The 21750-nt window shown below is 37.3% G+C and overlaps 2 protein-coding genes across 2 annotated transcripts in view; one reads left to right on the forward strand and one right to left on the reverse strand.

Annotated features, from left to right (window-relative positions):
* The window catches only part of LOC106169791 (uncharacterized), a 42843-nt gene extending 23182 nt beyond the window's left edge, over positions 1 to 19661 (reverse strand). The window contains exons 1-2 of the mRNA XM_087015345.1: positions 19133 to 19661; positions 11902 to 12022 (exon numbers count right to left, since the gene is read on the reverse strand). Of these exons, the coding sequence (XP_086871471.1) occupies positions 11902 to 12022; positions 19133 to 19342 (331 nt within the window). The 5' untranslated portion in view covers positions 19343 to 19661. The remainder of the gene's footprint in view (positions 1 to 11901; positions 12023 to 19132) is intronic.
* A 247-nt stretch (positions 19662 to 19908) lies between these two features.
* The window catches only part of LOC106169792 (actin nucleation-promoting factor WAS), a 35226-nt gene continuing 33384 nt past the window's right edge, over positions 19909 to 21750 (forward strand). Inside the window, exon 1 of the mRNA XM_087015346.1 lies at positions 19909 to 20102. Within this exon, the coding sequence (XP_086871472.1) occupies positions 19998 to 20102 (105 nt within the window). The 5' untranslated portion in view covers positions 19909 to 19997. The remainder of the gene's footprint in view (positions 20103 to 21750) is intronic.

A 21750-nucleotide genomic window follows, 5' to 3' on the forward strand; every position in this document is an offset into this window, starting at 1 on the left:
TGGACACTAAGGACAAAGAACAATGGAGACCTGAAAGTAGGTCAAGGAGGTGGAAAGCTGACATCACTTGAAAGTTGAAATGCTGCAAGAACTTGACTTGTATATCTCCTATCTGTTCTGAAACTACGTGGTTGATACAAAATATCTCTACTAGCATCTGAAATGACCAAGAAAAGGAATTCTTCAAAGAAAAAAGGCTACTATGCTGTGGCAAGAGGCTACCAAGTTGGTGTCTACAGGACCTGGGAAGAGACTGAAAAGCAAGTTCTAGGCTACTCTGAAAATCTGCATCAGGGATACATCTACTACTCAGGTGCCAAAAAGTTCATGACAAAGGCTGGGATTCATTCATTCAAAGTATTCGAAAATGGAAAGGAGTACGATAACGAAATTTATGAGAAACTTCTAATGGAGGAAAAAACAAAGAGCACTCTTGACACAAGTGGAGAAAATGGAGAAGCCCAAGAGGATGAGGAAACACGTGCAAAAACACAAGGTGAAACAAGTGTGAAAGAGCTCTATGAAGAGAAAAGTACTAAACCCAGGCATGAACATGAAGAGACAGAAAGGGCCTTGAGTACCCCCATCAAACTACCAAGTAAAAGCACACCTGCGGCAACAACTACACCAAAGCAGACATTCTTGCTTAAGGCTGAATCAGTCAAGCAGAGATGGTCAGATAATTGGACTGAGAACTTTACTTCAATAAACAATGCCCTTGTCAATTTGGAGGCCAGCCAGACAGAACTCATTAAAGTCTTACAGACAAACAATGAGAGACATAGTACTGAGAACAAAGAAATGAGAGATACTATCAAGCTACAGGCAGAAAAGATAAACAATCTGAGAGATACTGTCAAGCAACAAACAGAGAAGATAAACAATCTCACCCTTCAGAGTAACCTGCTGCAAACAGAGCTGAATGAAATGAAGAAAATTGTAAAAGAGAATGCAGAAAGAATTGAAAAGAAAGAACTTGATGAAACACACTCAAACTCACACCAACTCTCACAAAATCATACAAACAGTATGATTACAGATGACTTTCCCAAAAACAAGACTTATGCAGATATGGTGAAGACTACCAACACTGAAAGCCAAGCCCTACAGGGGACAAGTACTAGTATGTGGAAATCTACTGGAAAAGTTACTTCCCAAAAACATTCCCTGATACTGTCAGACTCAATATTTAGTAGGATGCACGAGACCCGCACAAAAAGTATGCTTGTAGAGCAGCAGTATGTACGTGGTGGGGTAGAAGCAATGATAAAAGCTATCCAAGAATGTGATAAAACAGACTTTGACAGTGTTGTGCTACATACAGGGACTAATGATCTGAAATACTTTGCAGATGGCACAATGACACCAGGGATAGCATATGATAAACTAGCATCTACAGCTAAGAAGAAGTTTACAAAGGCTTCAATCATCATGTCAAGTATTCTTCCACGGCAAGACAAGAGTTACTATGAAATAAACAATGTCAACAGGTCAATTGAGAAAGTGTGTGAGAAACAAAAACTGAAATTTCAAAATAATGACCCAGTTGTCTGTTATAACTCTGGAAAAGTGAACAAAAGGATGTTTCACGACAATGTACACCTAAATGATAGACATGGACTCCCTCGTCTACTACTTCATACCAAACACTCACTAGGTGTGCACAGATCTGGAATTCCTCCTTTCCATGAAGACAATGACTGCAACACAGCAAATGGGCAGAACATCCCCATCATCATACAGACCCGCAGAGATGTCAAACCTGTTAATCATACCCAAGACACTTACCGCCGTCAGACATATGGAGACTCTGGACACTTACTCTCCCCAAAGTCACATCATCAACATAGGAATTGGGGGAAAACCAATGTTTCATGGGGATACATACGCAGAAGAGAACCACAGCTATACATCCATGGCAGGCAGCCACGACATGACAGGGATGAGAGACATTGGCCATATAGCAGACAGCAAATCTTCTCAGGCACTCATTTTGACACTCGCTCCTGGGATTAAATGAGTATATGTAAACATGGTTGAGAAACAAAGAACTGGAAAAGTATTAAGGATAAGTAATGTGTATAATAAGTATTCCAAATGTCCACGCCATATTCTTATCAAGTCCAACCAACTCAGTAAGTACAAAATGTTTTAACCAATTATTACTGTAAAAACATAAGTTGTTCAAAACTGAAATTGTTTAAGTTGTTGTAGGTAATCTTTACATTCATGCATATGTGCACCATTACTATCAGTGTTAAAAAATATTTAGTTTAATTCCAAATTAAGTGATGTCAGCAAGGATCCACTGCCTTGTTCATTAATATCAGTTTTTATATAATGAAAAAAGTACATTCGGATAGCATCAAAGTTGGCTCATGGAACATCCATGGAGTAGGCTGTAAGCTGGAAGATGCTGAACTAGTGAGGAAAATTTCTAGTTTTGATATATTAGCTTTAGTGGAGACCTGGTCTGATAATGATAGCAAGATAGAAATTCCAGGCTTTGTATCATACAGTAGTTGTAGGAAAAAATCAAAGAGAGCCAAGAGAAACTCAGGTGGGATTGTAGCATTTGTTAGAAAATCAGTGACTGCTGGAGTTACCAAGTTAGAAAGCAAGTGTGAAGATATTCTGATTCTAAAATTGAGCAAATTCTACTTTGGGTTTAGGCGTGATGTCATCCTTGTCACAGTCTACATAAGTCCCCCCAACTCTGTGATCAATGCAAATGCAGACCCATATGATAAACTTAAAGCTGAACTTACAACAGTGTCAGCTAACTGTGATATAATTATCCAAGGGGATTTCAATGCCAGAACGAAAGTTAACTCAGACTTTATCACAGATGACAGCACAGACTTAACCTTAATTTCTGGGGCCCATTATCTCAGTGATGCATACAACCCACCCCCTCCTAGAAACTCAATGGACTCCCAAAAATCCAATGCATTTGGTGGAAAGCTGCTAGAGTTATGCAAAGATTGCAATTTAAGAATCTTAAATGGCCGTAAACTAGGTGATCTACTTGGCAAATATACTTGTTATCAACCAGCTGGTAACAGCGTTGTTGATTATGTCATCTGTAGTGCCACTTTGTACAGCACCATCCCATACTTTCACGTCAATGATCTGTCAATATTTTCTGACCACGCCCTACTTGAACTTAAACTGTACTGCAAAACTACTTACAACAAACATACAAAATCAATTCAGCTGATACCAAAGCCAACTAAATTCATTTGGGAAAATAATTCTCATATTAAATTTGTTGAGGCCCTGGGTAACATGGAATCAAAACAAAAGGTTGATTACTTTATGTCACAAGCTCTCTCTCCTGAAGAGGCATTACCCTTAGTAAATGAAATATTCACAACTGCAGCTGAAAGGGCTCTTAAATCAAGAAAATACACCTCAGTCCACCCTCGAAAAAACAAGAAAAGGGCAACATGGTACAGCAATGACTTAAAATCTCTGAGGTCCCACTTAAAAAACTTAGCAAAACTTAGGAGCAAGAAACCCTTTGACAATTCAGTCAATGCATCATACTACCAAACATTCAATCGTTATAAGAGAGGATGTAAGAAAGCAAAAAAAGAATATAAAAAAGGCCTACTTCAAAAGTTGCAATCCATGGAAAATGCAAATCCCAAATGTTTCTGGAAAGCGGTTAAAGATTTAAATATGGAGTCTACACAAACTGAATTTATTGAACCAAGTGAATTTTATGAGTATTTTAAAAGTCTTTGTGAGGAAACTGAATCAAGTAAACATAACTTTGATAAAGACTTCAAGCTTAAAATAGAAAATAAACTAAGGCAAAGTGAAATGAATTCTCCAGACAGAACTGCACTTGACCATGACATTAGTGCTGATGAGATCATGAGCAATATAAAAAAATTGAAAAATGGCAAATCAACAGGGGAAGACAAGGTAACCAACGAAATGATAAAATCAGGGAAGGATTATCTTATAGATGTAATTGTAAAATTGTTCAATATCATATACAAAAGTGCTAAGTACCCATCAATATGGAACAAGGCATATATAGTCCCTATCCACAAATCTGGTGATGAATCAAATGTTAACAACTACAGGGGAATATCTATTACAAGCTGCCTCGGAAAGCTGTACAACTCGGTCCTGTTAAACAGAATTCAAGCACACGCATCCCAACAAGGGGTACCCCTACCTCATCAAACTGGGTTTAAACATGGTCATGGTACTTCAGATAATATCTTTATATTTAAGTCCATTATTACAAAATTTATGAAAGGAAAGAAAAAATTATACACATGTTTCATTGACTTTTCAAAAGCATTCGATAGTGTTTGGAGGAACGGACTACTGTTCAAGCTAAGTACTCTAGGAATAAGAGGACTTATGTACAAAAACATTAAAAGCATGTATGAAAACTCCCAAGCATGTGTTAAGACAAGTAGTGGTATATCCCCGGCCTTTAATACAACACTAGGTGTAAAACAAGGTGACACATTGAGCCCATTTCTTTTTAATATTTTTATTGACGACCTTCTTAGATCAATTGATAGCGAAAGTGCTGCAAGTCCAGATATAAATGGAATACCAATACAAGGTTTACTCTATGCTGATGACCTCATCTTTATGTCCAAGACCCCCAATGGGCTAAGGCAAAGTTTGGAAATAGTAGAAAATTTCTGTAACAAGTGGAGACTGACTGTAAATGTCACCAAAACTAAAGTAGTTATTTTCAACTCAAAATCAAAAGCTCACAGTGAAAAATTTTTCCTGTATGGAAAACCAATCCAAGAGGTCAACAAATACATGTATCTAGGTCTCCTTCTAAATCGATCAGGAAGCTTTACAGAAACCAAAAATAATCTCCTACAACGTGCTACAAAGGCATTCTTCAGTCTGTCCAAGTCTCTTCCACTTCAGAGTAATGTAAACACATCCTTAAAAGAGAAATTATTTGATACCCTCATTTCCCCAATCCTTACATATTGCTCAGAGATATGGGGCTCCTCGGTGTCAACGGATAACTGCCCTACAGAAAAGTTGCACTTAAAATTTTGCAAACAAATCCTTGGCCTCCATCAAAACGTATCAAACTATGGTGTATACACTGAACTTGGCCGCCTTCCCCTCTATACCAAAATACAGTTTGCATCTGTCAAACTATGGTGTAAAATTATTCAAATGTCTGATGCTACACTAATGAAACAAGCATACATACAAGAGATAAATAGTTACAAGTTGCTGACACCCTATGTCCCACCCGCAGTCCACACACTCAGACCAGCTTGTATGTCATGGTCTGAGGGTATCCGAAAAATCCTTTTCACATTTGGCCTTGGTGATGTGTGGCTTAGCCAGTCACCTCCAAAAAACTTCACCACAATTTTCAAACAAAGACAAACTGACCACTTTACCCAAATATGCAATAGCAAACTTCAAGCCAACAGTAAATTATCTCTTTTCCGTATACTTAACCAAAAGTGTGAAAGGGCAACTTATGTTGATAAAATAACAAATTACGACACCTTATCAACCCTTGCTAAACTACGTCTTAGTGACCATAAACTCCACATCGAAACTGGGCGGCACACCAGGCCAAAAACTGAAAGGTGCGACAGAATCTGTCGCCTGTGCACACAAGGGGTAATTGAGGATGAATACCATTTTATATTCCAATGCCCAATGTACAAAACAGACCGAGTCACCTTTTTCAGTAAAACCTCATTCCTAAAAGCTGATTCAAGGCCACCAGACAGTCAATTATGCCATGTATTTAACAGTGCCAACAAAGATACTTTAGTGTCCCTCTCCAACTTTATAATCAAATCATTTAAGAAAAGAAGTGAAGTGGTTGCTCTGCTTGGTAACTCTTAGCATATCCCTTAAAATGTCAGTGTATGGTCCCACTGTTGTGAGAAGTGACTCGGCAGTGGGACTGAACATGGCACAATATTTATATCTGTGTAACTTATTTACTTATATGTCTTATGTAATTGTCATTAATCGTAATTATCAATGTCATCAAACAGCCATGCAAACAGCTATGTAACGGTGGTTTTAAGTTCTTTAAAAACATATTCTTTTTGTGTAACATGTTTATAGTATGTTTATGGTAAATTTATAATCACACCAAGGTTTATCTCAATGCTTAGATAGAATATGTTATGAGTAATTTTACTAGTACTTATCTTCATTATATAAAGATGGTAATACACTAACTGTATTGTATCATCATTTGTATATCATATTGTACAAGGTCATGACAATCTATGTACCAGTACAGAAATAAATTGAATTGAATTGAATATAAAAAGACCCATAACAACGCTAGCTGACTGAAGCTTCAAACTAAGAACATGGGAATGTGTTTCTTCTTTTCGACAAATCAGAAAAGAAAGTGCTGGTTTTGACATTCCTTTTTAGTTATCTAAGAATGCTAGCATATATCAACACTTCCTTTCACTAAGTGCCTCATAAAAAGCAATCTAAACAAACCACAGATTAAGATAAGGGCAAAGTTACATGTGTCTAATGGCTGTATGGGCGTCTGACTAGGTAATAAATTCAAAAGAAATAACAGACAGAATTCTGTAATAGTCTGCTCTTATGATTTTTGTTGGTGTTTAAAGAAAAGCCGAGTTTGTTCTGAAAGATCTTTGAAGAAAAAAACAAATATATGTGGATATTTAAGAGGTTCAAGTTTGTTTTAATGACTATTGAAAAAAAATGGCAAAAAAGTTTGTAAATATGTTCTGTGGAAGCTTTTAACTTTGTCACCTGTTTACAAATCAAATATTGGACCTGTCAGCCACAGCCACTGTTGTCAACTTTGTAAAGCTTTTTTGCAAACAGTTTCTTCAAAATTTGTGTTTGGAACCCCGGTGACATGAAATTGCTCTTTTCTTTCCGCTCCTGTGCAGAGTGCAAAATGTACACACAACAGTCAATGTTGGACATTGCATTTTTTCTTTTGTTGTTCTTTTAAATTCCAACTTATCCTTGCTGGTTTCATTGCATAAACAAACCAGGGCTTTGATTCCCCTTTCACCAGTTGGCAGAAATGCCGCCAAGTTCAGCAAAAACACATTGCCAGAGTTAAAAAGGGATTCAAAACTGGAAACAATCAGTTATTTTTAGCAGAAGTTGTTTTTCTTGTATTGTACCTGTCTGTAAGACTTTTCATTATGTCATTCTGAAGTTTCTGGCCTCTACTGACTAAAGATCCCTTGTCAGGTATTGACCTTCTTAGCAGACATATTTGTAAAAGTAACAAGTACAGAACTGCCTAATGTCTTGTTCATTGCTGGACAATACCCATGGTACCTGATAGAAAAACAAACAGCTACAGGGTCCCCTGTCAAAACCACCTTATGCGGGGTACCGCTTGACACCATTTGTTGTCCAACTGACTCGAGTATTTATCGTCTCAACGTCAAGTTAAGATAGCCATTGATTTTGAAATAGTTTCTGCCATTCCTAACTGTTCCTTACATTCATTATGTTGAATCTATAAACAGACGATTATAACTTTGGAGTCGCTGACAAATCTTTTGAAAGTGGACTTGCTTAATTAGCTGGGTCAACTCTAATGGACAGTAGGGATTAATTTTGTGCAAATTTATTCAATAAATAGCTGAATGTAATTGCAAGCTTGTATTAGGGTCTGAGGTAACAAAAAAGAAATCAAATTACCAGTACCTTGGCTACTGTACATAAATTGACCAAATGAACTTCCTGTCTTTCATAACGGAACCCCTGTTAGATATTCAAAACGAAAACAAGTCCACAATGCACTAATTGTGCCCACTGTCAAAGGCACCACATTCTTGCAACAAGTCATCATCAATTGGTTTTGTTCATTTTTCGGATCATTACTGTTTAATTAATCTGCAACACATTGGAAATCATGGATGCTCACAGAGGAGAAAGTATACGATTGATTTTCGATGCAGGGTGACGCAGCACAATATGCGTTCAGGTTCATAATGCGGAGTCAATCTGATACAGAGGATCAAAAAGGTGTAAGTTATTGCGTAGACTTAGAGGAGGGTATACACTCACTGGTAGCATTTTATTGGAAAAACTATTAGGACGCCCCCCACCACCATCTAACCCCTCAGATTCTGCACTGTAGTTGCATGTCTATGGGCCATAAAACCTCAAAACTACTTCTGCCAGAATAATAAATGCACATTTTTCTTTGTTCTTTCAAATCTACATTTTTGTTTTAAAAAGTCAAATTTGACTGTAACAAATTCATGAATGAAAACATTACTATTTCCACACTTGACAATACAAAGGACTTTTAACGAAAGGTGTTATTTATTTCTTCCTCCTGTCTGGTCGAGGTAAAGTCTCCAAGGCATGACTCACACCTAGGTCTTATCTTTATGTCTTCCCGCCCTGAGTCATCGCCTTAGGTAGCAAAAGTATCATCACGAAACTTGAAAAGTAATTAGGGGAAATTTCTGTAGTAAGAGGAAATACCTTTTTCATTCATGGCCCATGTTACCTGGATCGAGATGCACACCCTGATTATGGGGTTTTAATTTAGTGGGGGGTACCTCACAATCAGCTACATAGCAATGTAGCATAATTACAGGGTGCGACCTACAGGTGGGCTCTGCCCAAAAATTTGCAAGAATGCTTGGCACTGTAATTATCTTCTCTTTTAAGAATCCCACATTGCTGTTGGGAAACACCAAAGGAGAAAGAAATTTTAAAGTGTAAGAATATATGAGTTAAGAAACTTATGAAATAGTATTTTCCATGGTGTTTCAGTGTTTATACAACAAACAGGTCATACAATACCAAAAACATCAAAATAGCACAAGATCTAAAGTTCCATGTATTACTGTCACCAGTTTTAAGTTACACAAGGCAACAATGCCAGCCCCTCATTCATCAGAATAAAAGAACTGTTAAAAGTATCAGTACCGTTTCTTAAACTTACCTAACTCAGTGACACATGATAAGAGACTTTTTTTTAAAGGTGCACTTAGAGACACCAAAGATCAGATCCCTTATTATCACATTTTATTTTCAGTTGATTAGAACGTCACCTTGATAGTTGACAACACCAGATCTGTTGTGACATCTACCCCCCTAAATAATGGCCTGCTTGACGTCCCTGGGACTTTTAATGTTTTCTGACTCCAGTTGCTCGGTGGAAATAAATACACCCCTTTCTTTCTGGTTATTAGTAATATTCTCTGCTTTGTAGCTAAATCAACACATCCCAGACCAGCCAAAAACCGCAGACTTGGCTTGCGGTTTTCGCCCTGTTGCGGGGGATTGAGGTCCCATTGTATCTATTTCTAGTTCAATGGGGACCTGTGGATATTTGGCAATATTACTGTGTGTAGAAGCAATAGCCTGGAAAACAGAAGAATCCAGGGGTGTAGGGGCTCCTTATCAGTGACACCTTGGTCCAAGGGGTGAAGGAGGGACCAGGGCATCTGAATATTTACCTGGGGAATTAAAAGACAAGCCTCTAGGTTGATAGATTCTTTTGATAACAGGTTCTTTTTGAGAGCAAACAAATGTGATTTGCTCATTGTTCTGGTAATGCCCCAAAGGACTTAACAGATTTATTTATCCTGGGAAATCAAAAAGATAATTCACTTGTCTGGTGCCTTTTTAAGACAGTAATTAATTTTTCAACAGACCAGGGTGATTTTGTTGTTGTTTTGGTGAGACTATTGTCGAGAGGCTTTTTACATTGGTGATAGGTTTTTTTGAGCAATAGGTGATTCAGGTATTGTAGAGTCAATCTACTAATGGACTTTGCCTGACTCCATCCTGTCTGCACCAACACTTCGATGTAAGAACATATCACATGCTTTTTTGACTTCGATTAAAAAAAGCCCGCAGCCTGTCTCTAGCTCATGTCAACGTGCCATATTGTGCAAAATGAGAACTTGTTATTCAGACCTCGCAGACTGTCTATTTACCTTGAGACAGATCGATCACGATTGGAATGCAGGCTCATGCCGCCTTGCCAAACTGTTTGTAACATCCTATCTGAATTTTGCATGAGGAGCATGATTAATCGGCGATTTATCTCAATCTGCAGATGAATTCTTATTAAGTTTATGGGAAAATTACAGGAGGAACACATAGCACTGTGGGAGTTTTTACATTTAATGCAATTTGTGATAAGAATTATATACTTGCTAATTTCATCAAAGCACCTGGGGGAAATAAAGCCACACAGTTTAACAGTACATCTGGATTTAGATACTCAATCTATTACAATGTCAAACAAAATTGAAAATAATCCATTCCCATGGCTGATCTCCTTGCTTTTCTAGACCACTTGTTTTATCACAAAATCAATAAAAGAGCATAACATGTCAGCTTATAGGTATTATCAGACCACCATAGGTGCAAAACTGTGAGAAAAAAGAGAGGAATTGCTCTGTATGTGCCATGGGAATATAGGGAAATAGCTCATCCCAATAACTTCATTTTACTGTTACAAGTTTTTTGGGGGATTTGAAGAATATGCCAAAGTGAAAAACAAGAGAAATTTCTTCTTACAAGAAAAAAGCATCACTTGAGAATAGCAGAGCTTTAAGGCAATAAAAAGCTCTTTGAGCTACAATGAGGTAAAACATCTCTTCCTTGTACTATGCTCTCATAATTCATTTCTATTGCTAAGCTGTCTACTACTGGCGACAAAATGTATTTTTTTAATAATGGCTTTCAGTTTAATTCATAATGTTGTATTACTTTGCCAACATGTCTAGGATTTCTAGTGTAATTTTCTTTTAGATAATTACTTTCACACACTAGCACAAAAAATGTTGCGTGCATCCAACATGCTAACACATTGAAATTATCCTCATTACAAATCATCGCAACCTGTTTCCGCTCACGTGCCTCTTGTTAACACCCTTCTCAGACATACATACCAATACATATAATTTCTCAGGTGACCAGAGTACAAAAAAAGAGACCAGACTGGCCTAGGTTCATCTTGACCATCTTATCCTTCCATCTGTGGTATTTTGTTTCACAGATAACATCACAGCTAACAAAAGTACTGTCATGCAACCTTTGTCATGTGTTCTGATATGCCGCCTCATACGTACTCTCACTCCTCCCTTCTCTTACGCAATTCAAAGTGCACATTTATTTTGAAAAAGACGTAAACTGCTGCATTTTAATAATTTAATTAAAAGTGCATTTAATGCCCCCCACCCCCTCCTCCTCCACCCTGCCTACAAAGACAGAAATTCAAGTCTCTCCCAACTTAGAACTGCTTAATGCGCCATCACATCACACAATCATACTTAACCCCCCTCGGAAAAACACAGAGGAGGTCTTTGTATGTTTCATGACAAAACTTAATCCTGAGCACCAAAAAATGTCATTGCCCGTCTGTCACACGCTGTCCAACTGCTACTAGTGGCCTGTAATGCATTCCTTGCCTGTAATAGGGGACACAGTAGCTGACCTAACAGTAATTGCAGGCATGAATTGGAAGTCTCACGCTGCATCATGCGTGGGACTTCAAGGACCCCTCCTCCCCCAATGCAACATCTGTTTTAGCCAAATCAAACTTTGTGTGTTGTGTGTGATTTCAATTAAAAAATATCAAAATATCATCATCTTTTATTTCTAAAAGCACAGCAATTTGCATTTGATGAAAATTATTACGTGCCAGCATACAAGGTCCTCAAGACAGGTAAAAATGAATGAAAAGTTTCTGCCAAGTGAAGGCTAAAAGTTTGTTTTTTTTTAATGAAAAATATTTACTTGTGATGACAGATAAAAAGTAAACAGACTCAGTGATGGCTAAATGTACAAGCACATTTGCTTGTACATAAATATCATATTAATTACAGGGTTTTGTTTATTGTTTTTCTTGAAATTTAACAATTTAGAAAAAAAAATTACCTTCATATATGCTGATGATGTGGGGATGGTGCAGGGAAGACATGATGTCAATTTCACGGCGGATCCTCCGCAAATCAAGCTCACTGTCAATCTTGGTCTTGCGTATATATTTGATTGCCACCTGCAAATATATGAACATTAAAAAATTCACAACAAAATTTAAAAAAAAATTCATTGAGATTATTATGATCCAGGTAAAAAGTGAATAAATGTTTGAAACAGGATCAAAATTTAACGTGTCTAAGTAAACCTTGAGCACATTTTTCATTCAACATGCATGGCTGAATACTTAATACAAGTCTTAATGACATGGCCTTGAAAGATTAAGTATATAAAGTGCTGTGAATTATTTAATTGAAACACCATCAGGAGCATCGGACATTCATAATTATCATAATGAACATTTGTATGTGTTTCTATGATCATAATAAATTACACTCTGTGTTAACCATGAGCTTAAGCCCTGCTTTCTTAATAAGATGACACTCAGATTATGTCTCATTAAAGTTATTTTGAGGATAATATTTAATATTAATGTGGCGATTAGACAAGTGATATAAGTAATATACAATTTATCTTAAATACCATCACAAGTAACCAGCAGAATTACCACTCTTAAATGCAATTAGCTTGTGTAATGACTGTCCCCTTTAAAAGGGCCTATTTCTTCCCTTGCAACTGTTTAAGACTTATCATCATACCTCACATTACATTCTCACTCTCTTACGCTCATTAAAAGAACAGTAAAACTTTTCAAACGGTGACATTTTGACACCAACGTCCATAAAGATAAGCTGATACTGCATAAAACAATGCAAAAGGTATTTAATCTCAGGTTTCATCACAGAGATTTCAGTGCAGTCCACATTCCTCGACTTTTTTTAATACACGTAAAAAATGATTCTCAGTTATTTCCTTTTTAACGGGATCAGGTGTCTTGACCTGGAACACTCTTTATTAAAGAGTGAAAGTGTATAAATGAAAAGCAGAGATACTATCACTTTGTGTCTGAAATTAGTCTGGCAAAGCATCGCATGTAGCCGTCACATGTATTTCCGCAGGTCAGCCATTTCCGCTGCAAATCAAAAAATCTCACTTGCTAAGTGGGCTCTATGTACCTAAGTGTGAACTCGGGGCATTACAGCGCATTTTTTAGAGATGAAAGATAAATTCCAGCTTTCATCTTTCATCATTTCATGTTGAGTAAGATATGCTGGGAGGAATGAAGAATGATGTAATGTTGACTTAGTTGATAAGATATTCTTTGTACTATTTCACTTCGATAAAGTAGAAGAAAAAGAAAATTTCACTCATCTTATCATTTTTAAGAGATATCAACAACTACCATCAGATGAGATTTTTTCCAAGTCTCAATCACACTTTTTTTGTCAAAAAAAAGGCAATTTAAGCAATTCAAATCACTTTTCAGAGAAGTATGGAATTACCATCAAAATAAATCTTTCACACTCTGCTTATTTCTACTCCATAATGACATGTCACCCAAAAAATATTTAAATCACCATTATTTTGAGCTCTGTAACTAAAAACACAACAAAAGTCAACAATTCAACCGTCACTTGAGACCGATTAAAGAATATTTGTGGCTCGATGACATACATTATTCACGACAAAGTAAGGTGGGCGTCTCACCGCCTCTCTGACAAGTACATAGACAAATTTAGACATAACGGGGAAAAATAACATCAGAACTATGGAAGTGAGAACAACCCAAACAATAGGAACAAGGAAAGCAGAACATTCCATTTGTTCATTGACTGGTGGGATGTTAAAAAGTCGTAGCAAAGGGCGGCGGTCTTTTTTTTTTTTTTTTTCAGCACAGGTGATGTCATTTTGTGGTGAAATTAATTCTGAAGTGGGAGAAGACACTTAAAGGGGCGTTGTGTGAGAAACTAACAATGCCTTGTTAGCGATACTCTAGTACAATGCCTACAATACAGATAAGGGTATTTGGTATCCAACCTCCACAAAATGACGGCATTACTGCACGTTTGAAGTGCCCCACTTTGTGCGAAGGTTATTGTAACTGTAGAAGATAAAGACATGCTCTATGAGCAGCTCGTGATGATGATTACCTGCTTTAAGGCGTTGGTGGTGTACAGTATATCCCCACTCATAAATGTCATGTTTGAATATTAAATCATGTTTTCTCTTGATTCTGGCACATGCCTTTCAACGAAGCACTGGAGTATGTGAGCTAGTTTCCACCTCCTTCAAAAGAGCACATATGATTTTCAAAAAATAAAAACCATCATGAGATTCAATGTCAGTTTTGAATTAATCTGTATTTAATATTGCCAGCTTTTATAATACTGTATACAGGAATATCACCTTCCTTCACACCTTTTCATGCCACTTGTTTATCAAATTAATTTCCTTGAAGTCATCAAAATTCATCAACTGACTCTGTTATCTTTTCTTATGCCAATGTCAAGTTTTTGCTAACTAAATTATACTCTAACATGGAAAATATCCATTTTTTTCCAGAAATACAAAAAAAGGTGTCCATTAACCATTCTATTGACTGTTAGCAGGAATCCAGTGCTTTATTTTCAGGTGTTGTTTACAAGGAAGAATGTTCTTTACAGAAAACATATAGTCACCATGGTTCCAATTGCCAAAATCTAAACCCAACATATGTCGACTGTGTGGGCACAAATTTCAGTACACTCCTTTCCATCCTCCCGCTAAACTTTCCTCCCTGTATTTTTTTTCACAGACACGAATCCAAATAAATAAAAACCTGCGCTGAATTAGGCCGGGAATTTAAAGAATTTGAAAACCAAGTTCAAAATAAAGGCCATCTGTGGAGATGCTCCTGAAGTGAATGGCAACTCCCTCTGGAGAGTGCTTATGATGTAAAATTCACAAATGGTACAGTTCACAGCAGGTCAAAATATAGTGTTACTGAATTACACCCTCCCCCGTCTATCACCATATGAGGGTCTCTTGTGAGTTTTGTGAGTTGGTACACACCATAGAATGCATAACAACAGCCTCTATTCAGAACACTTGGCAAACATTCCTTTTTTTTTTTTTTTTGCCGCCAATACAAATATTGAATATGAGGGCTGAACTCTGCCATTTTGGAATCTAATGTAATTCATCATCAAATATACATCAGTCGTTGGATCTACGACACTGAGCACAATGTTGCCAGGTAGAGGGAAATTGGATTGGTAATATTACCACTGGGTAAATGTCAGTTTTCATATTTGAAGGAAAACAGATCCGCATTGATCTCCATTTATTTGTCCAGTTGTCCCGACAGTAACGCTGTTGCTTGACAACATCCATGCTGTCACCAGTGAAGAATGTCAACCCTATTGAAAATATTAATTAAAAAGAAAAAAATCCAAACAAAGACACCCAGTCCAGCAAGACCGGTATACTTGAGCAAATATGCTTCGTCCGACTGTTGTTTACCTAAGTTATAGCAGAAATCAATAGAAAAAAGGCCGTCTCTTCATAGGTATGAATACACGGAGAATTCGACTGCATGGTTCAATTTTACGCTTCATTTTAGCCCTTTGTGTTTCATTGGGGGTAAAAAGGTGAGATTCCATTCTACTGCATTCATGCCATTAATAATTTCAATAATAATATTGGGACTTGGTATTCATATTTCCCATAGACGGCAAGTTTATTATTTTCTTAGAGTTAAAATATCACCCGCGCACGTTCTATACATCTACAGGAGCTGAGACCACGTTGTGGGGGTACCAAAAATATTTTAAAAGTAGTTCTATAATTGACTCTAAAATTATCCAATTCAATGAAGGTTTATAAATATAACTATATGATTTCAGCCCCAATGTAAAGTCACTCTCCTCTTAGAATAATTACATCCGAAGTATAACAATATTATACTTAATCTTCAGAAATTAAAGCCAAACAAGGTAGGTAGCAAAAACAACCCCCTCCTCGTGCCATGTTCGTGTAATAATCCTAGCATCAACATTTCCATTTATTACACTTCTGACACACTTAGAATTCTCTGTGTTATCAATGAAATCAGAGGGGGGCTTTCCATTCACTCCACTCTGCCACTCAGGTGTGATAAGCCCACGGACATATTTTTCCTACTTCAACTTGACGTCTTTCATTTCAGTTTTCTTTATCTACCAGCTGCAATGTCTACCACAGAAAAGTTGATTTGGATATGTCAAATATATGTGACAGATGTTGGCAGACATTTTTTTCTATTTAAGGGGGACAATTTATCTTTCTTTTCCACTGTGACAATCTTATGGCAAACATTTCGTGGAAATGTCCAGGGCAGTAACGCGATAACATAACTTGTTTTTCCACTTTTTTGGAGAATGAATTACTTTAAAACCCACTCGTAACATGCTATAACCACTTAAATGTTTCTGTTTTGCATGTCTGAAGTATACGCTGTTCACTGCTTGCATTGTCTGGCAATAATCAGAGGTTAAGATTGGCATGCAGGCCCTTCTTTACAATAGCCTCTCTTGTACTCCATTTTCTAACTCCCCCCCCCCCCCCATACACACTTTTAATGCTGGACAGTTAAAATGTTTAACCTTATCGCCAGGTCCTTTAAAGATGTTCAACAACAATCAAACCAATCTGTTTTTTGTTAACCATTGTGGCCACTGCAAGTTCAAAACCTCAAAACGGCTATTTAATTACAGGAAAAGGGTCTAAAATTAGAGTGCTGACCTAAACCTTAAGACAGGGATTTCCTATGAGGTTTCACCTCTTAACCAATGATAATGAGATTCAAATAGGGTTTTGGTGTCTTCTTCCTTGTTTTATGGCTAAATGGTGGCCCCTTATCTCCCTAAGTGAGGATTTGCCGTGTTGTGTCATTTTCACAGACGGAGGAACCCATGAAGTTAAAAAATCATGGTTGAGTGAGCAGTGACAGGTATATCTGCCTAGGCTTGCATAAAAAGATAAAGGATAAAATTTTCAATTTTTAAAATTTTTTTTTGTAGTCATCCAATTTTTGACCAGTTTTGTTTCTTGCTCCTGACCCAAGTGTAACATATTTACTACCTTTATCTCATAAAAAATTCTGAGGTCAGAAAATTTTCAGACCTTTTTTTATTAGACACATACTCTACTGGTATATGACCTAAAATATTACACATGCATTTCATCTTTGCCTTGTATCAGCCTTGTGACAGACATTTTTACAGCCATACAGTCGAGAAAAATCAATACATGCCAAGTACTGTGCTGTTTGCAAGCTGACGTAATGTTTATATTATCCCATAACATTTCACGCTTTGACAATGTTGCATAAGGAGCTGTCCGTTGGTAAATGTGCTTAACTCTCTCAACCAGTAAATACTCCGGTCAAGAGACTGACCAATGGGGTGCTTGGCCTAAACTGGCCATTATGTAAAATGTCCCCTACGTTGGTCCACCTATTTTAACCTGGTTTTATTATGTCAAGATCAACAATTAGCTAAACAAAGGGCTTAAACCAGTACAAGGCTACCCCCTCGAAGTTTCGCCAACCTCGACGGCTTTTCAACGGTGAAATACCGAAGCTTCCAGGGCCCTATGAGAATAAAAGCTGCCACGTACGCAAACCCATTCGCGCTCAATCATCCAGATGGTGTGTTTGCACACTCATCAGATCTCCACAATGGCCGGCTTTCACTTTCAGGCGTTACGGCAGTCTGATAACACTGGCACCATAATGTACAGGTGTTTGTGCAAAGACCAGTGCAGACAGGGGAGACAGGGGGACCTGGGGAATACCTGGGGTACATGGACACTTGTTATACTGGATGGTATAACCATCCCCAGGGTCTCCAGTGACTTCATAATGGAGATGGTTATGGACAGAGAACCTTTTAGAAAGTAGCAACTTGCTTCAAGATATTCCACTTGTCATTTTTGATTTTTTAAAATTTTTATGCTTATTATTTCCTTTAAATCAAGTTTGTCCCAAGTGATATACTAATTATCTTGATGTCATGGGCTTCATTCATCATTTCCCAATTTCAATACAATACCCCCCCTCCTCTGTCTCAGAAAAAAATATATATATGTCTATGTGGTAAAAAATGTGACTGTTATAAGTTAAAGATTTCAAAACAACAATTAAACCACATATTATATTATATTATCCCTGCCATGGAGATAAACTCGTTCATTTTTTTACATCTCAAATAAGGACAAAAAACTCAAGTATAGTAAACCACAGTGGGATATAGTTATGCTAATGGTCCTATAACCAGTTCTCAGCACAGCTGGGGATATTAAGTGCCATTAGGACTCTAGCTAAGCTGCATGTGCTAATATCACCTCACTAAGTGGCAACATTTTCTTGTCAGACCGGCTGTCGGGTTGGCTGCCACCAGCCTTGCCTTAGCCATGTGTATGTCTGTTACAGATTTAGATATATAAGTTAACACATCTAATAATGACAGTGTCTTTGTAATGTTGAAATAGTATGTACACAAACTCATCCATTTAAGATCTTCCACAACCCTTGTGTACTTGGGTGAAAACTCAGTCTCGGGGTTGAAGACAGCACTTAAGAGAACAATGAAGATTTGTCTAGCTTACTGAGATATTCTGCTATCTGGCATAACTATCTTGCACTTTCCATGATATATAGCTGGGTTATGGGGCCCTTATCATAAATACATCTACAGGATCAGCATTGCACCAGGATATAAAGAGGGAGATTATTTATGATGGGTGTCAAGGAAAACAAAGGAAACAGATTTAGGAAAAAAAATTTCCAACTTTCGCATACAGCAAAGTATTGTATTTTTTTTCTTTGAAATAATTATATTTTCATAATTTTGTGATTTATTGCCATATTCTAATTAACATAATGTATGCTTTGATTTTTTATTTCATTGGTGGTCCATAAACTGCATTTGTTCAATATGGTTAAACATTTGCCTATGGGCTATTACTTTATTACATATGATTTATGTGTCAAACTTATTGCCAACGGTGAATTTATATACAAGAAAATTGCATATAATTGTAATATCAAATCTTAACTTTGAAAAATGCAATCACCCCAAAATATTTTGAAATTACCTCATCTTGATAAAAAACTAAAAATTAAAATTATCACGATTTTCATTGCAGTTATAACACATTCATTTCCTCATAAATCTCTCTGTGTGTGTGTGTGAGAGCGGAGTGTGTGTGTGTGTGTTCTTGTAAGCGTGTGTGTGTCCGTCTTGTACATCAAGGACAGCTGTCTTACCTGTTGTCCCGTCGCTCTATCAATGGCAAGTTTCACTTTCCCATACGTCCCCTGTCCAAGGGTTTTGACCAGCTCAAACCGCTGTCTAAGGTTGTGTTTGTGGACATGCCTCACAATTTGCTGTGGTGTTGACATGCTAACTGGTAGAAGGCCTCCTTCTCTTCCTCCTGTCATATCAATATTAGTCCCGATATGTTCTTCAAATTTCATCTCATTAACAAAATCTTCAGTAACTCCGTGTAAAATTATCGGGCCTTAATACCCCCGATGCAGTCCCAACACTCCGAGTGTTTTTCCCTGTGTAATAAATCATAAATTAAAGTTATCCGCAGAGTGAGCGAAATCTGTATGCTACCGGCTCACACACATAATACCAACTGGCTACACTCACTTCCTCACTGCCTGTTTTGCATGTCAGATATCGGTGAAGTCTCGTGGCTATCGACGTGTTAGCATAACGATCAGCCGGCAGGAGGCGGAGCGACCTACTAAGTAAACACCGCCACCTTTCATTGTGTTGTGGATTTCAACCTCGTCAAAGTTGACCTGTCAGGTGCCGTGACCTCTGACCTGCCCCCCGCAGATATTCATACGCCATATTACATAAAATTGCCACTTTCATTGTAAGGAAACAAATGATTACGTCATAGCTTAAATTAAAAGATAAAGAATAATTAGCAATAAATCATTGTAAGTTTCAGCATTTAAAACAAAGAAAACGGCTTTACCTTTTTAAAGCACGCGCTACTTTGCTTTATACTTTGCCGGAACTTAGATCATCTGTAGCGCATGCGTGATGTTGCTTATGGAGTAGGAAGTAGAGATAGAGTGAACATTTGAAGATTTTTACAATAATATCGCCGCTATGTCTAACCAGCCTAAAAAACCAAGACCTCAGAATAGCCCGTCTCTCATTCTGGCACCCAACGAGAACGAAATCCTGTTTAACTTAATTGGAAATCGCTGTGTGGTAGGTTTTAACGCAGTTGTGTTGATGATGCCCTGCCCTTAATTAAAAAGTTGACATCATCCTCTAAATATTTTTAAATGTATAAATTTTATAAATTTATAAATTAAATTGCTATCAAGGTGCCTCAGGTTTGGTATGAGTTCGTGACAATGGTCCTTTTAGAATTGGTGACAAGGACCTTTATCATTGCATTATTTTGTAATACTTTCTTCACTCCATAATTTATTTACAGGCAAGCACGCTCGGCTGTCACCTTGATTGGATAGAAAACGGTTGTCGTAAAATCGCTAAAAGATATTAAAACCCGGTGCATAAACTTGAAAACCACCTAGGACAACCTCAGACTGCCACATTAATCCAATACAATGCAAAAATAAACTATAACAAGTGGTTAAAGCCTTCAAACCGAATGTCGTAAAGTCCACATATACCTCCATAGAGACAATAAAATAGAATAAGCTTCTGAAACAAGAAAAATCCAGTTCCAACATAATAATCGAAATAAAATACTGCCGGGCATCGGAGCGGCCTAAAACTTGGCATGCTTACCGCAAATACTGCAGGCTACATCATCCCGTCGCTCGTTTGTAAATTCCGTGCATGGCATACGCACAATCAAACCGTATATCCAAATTGCACCTCTGATGTTTGAATTGGTCCTCTCTACAATCCAATTCAGGAAATGACGTAACCGCAGAGGTCGCATTGTCCAATGGCATGGCTTCTTTTTCGTAATGGTAGGTTAGAGAGGACCAATTCAAACATCAGAGGTGCAATTTGGATATACGGTTTGATTGTGCGTATGCCATGCACGGAATTTACAAACGAGCGACGGGATGATGTAGCCTGCAGTATTTGCGGTAAGCATGCCAAGTTTTAGGCCGCTCCGATGCCCGGCAGTATTTTATTTCGATTATTATGTTGGAACTGGATTTTTCTTGTTTCAGAAGCTTATTCTATTTTATTGTCTCTATGGAGGTATATGGGGACTTTACGACATTCGGTTTGAAGGCTTTAACCACTTGTTATAGTTTATTTTTGCATTGTATTGGATTAATGTGGCAGTCTGAGGTTGTCCTAGGTGGTTTTCAAGTTTATGCACCGGGTTTTAATATCTTTTAGCGATTTTACGACAACCGTTTACTATCCAATCAAGGTGACAGCCGAGCGTGCAGGCAAGAATATCATTTTTGATGTATGAGAATCAAATGCCAAGCAAACTGTACATGAGGGGGCCTGTATTATTTTTTTCCTAAAATTAATTTCTATAACCTAGTTTGCAAAGCTGAACAACAATTTCCTCTTAATGGTTTCTACGTTATGGAATAAAATAACCCACTGAAAGGCAAATAGCTATCCAACAAGATGAAACGAGAATGTGAAAGAAGCTATAGTTGAATGATGTATGTATGCAATCTGATAACAAGTAAGAAAGCTATTAATTACTACCTTATTTTGGATAGGTAAAAACCCATAGAGGTAAACCCAAGCAATTATTGCTGCTAAGGGCTACCTTGTTAAAGAGATGCAAGGGCTGTAAATTATAGGTATCTGTACATCAGAAGATTTGAGACGTCAGCTCTAAATCTTAAAACTGTGTTTAGCTGTTCCCTTTTTATTGTTCTGAATCTAGTTGGTGTGGACAAGC

This window comes from Lingula anatina, chromosome 6 (genome assembly GCF_051362555.1).
Source record: "Lingula anatina isolate TDL-2025a chromosome 6, LinAna3.0, whole genome shotgun sequence".
Classification (NCBI taxonomy): Eukaryota; Metazoa; Brachiopoda; class Lingulata; order Lingulida; family Lingulidae; genus Lingula; species Lingula anatina.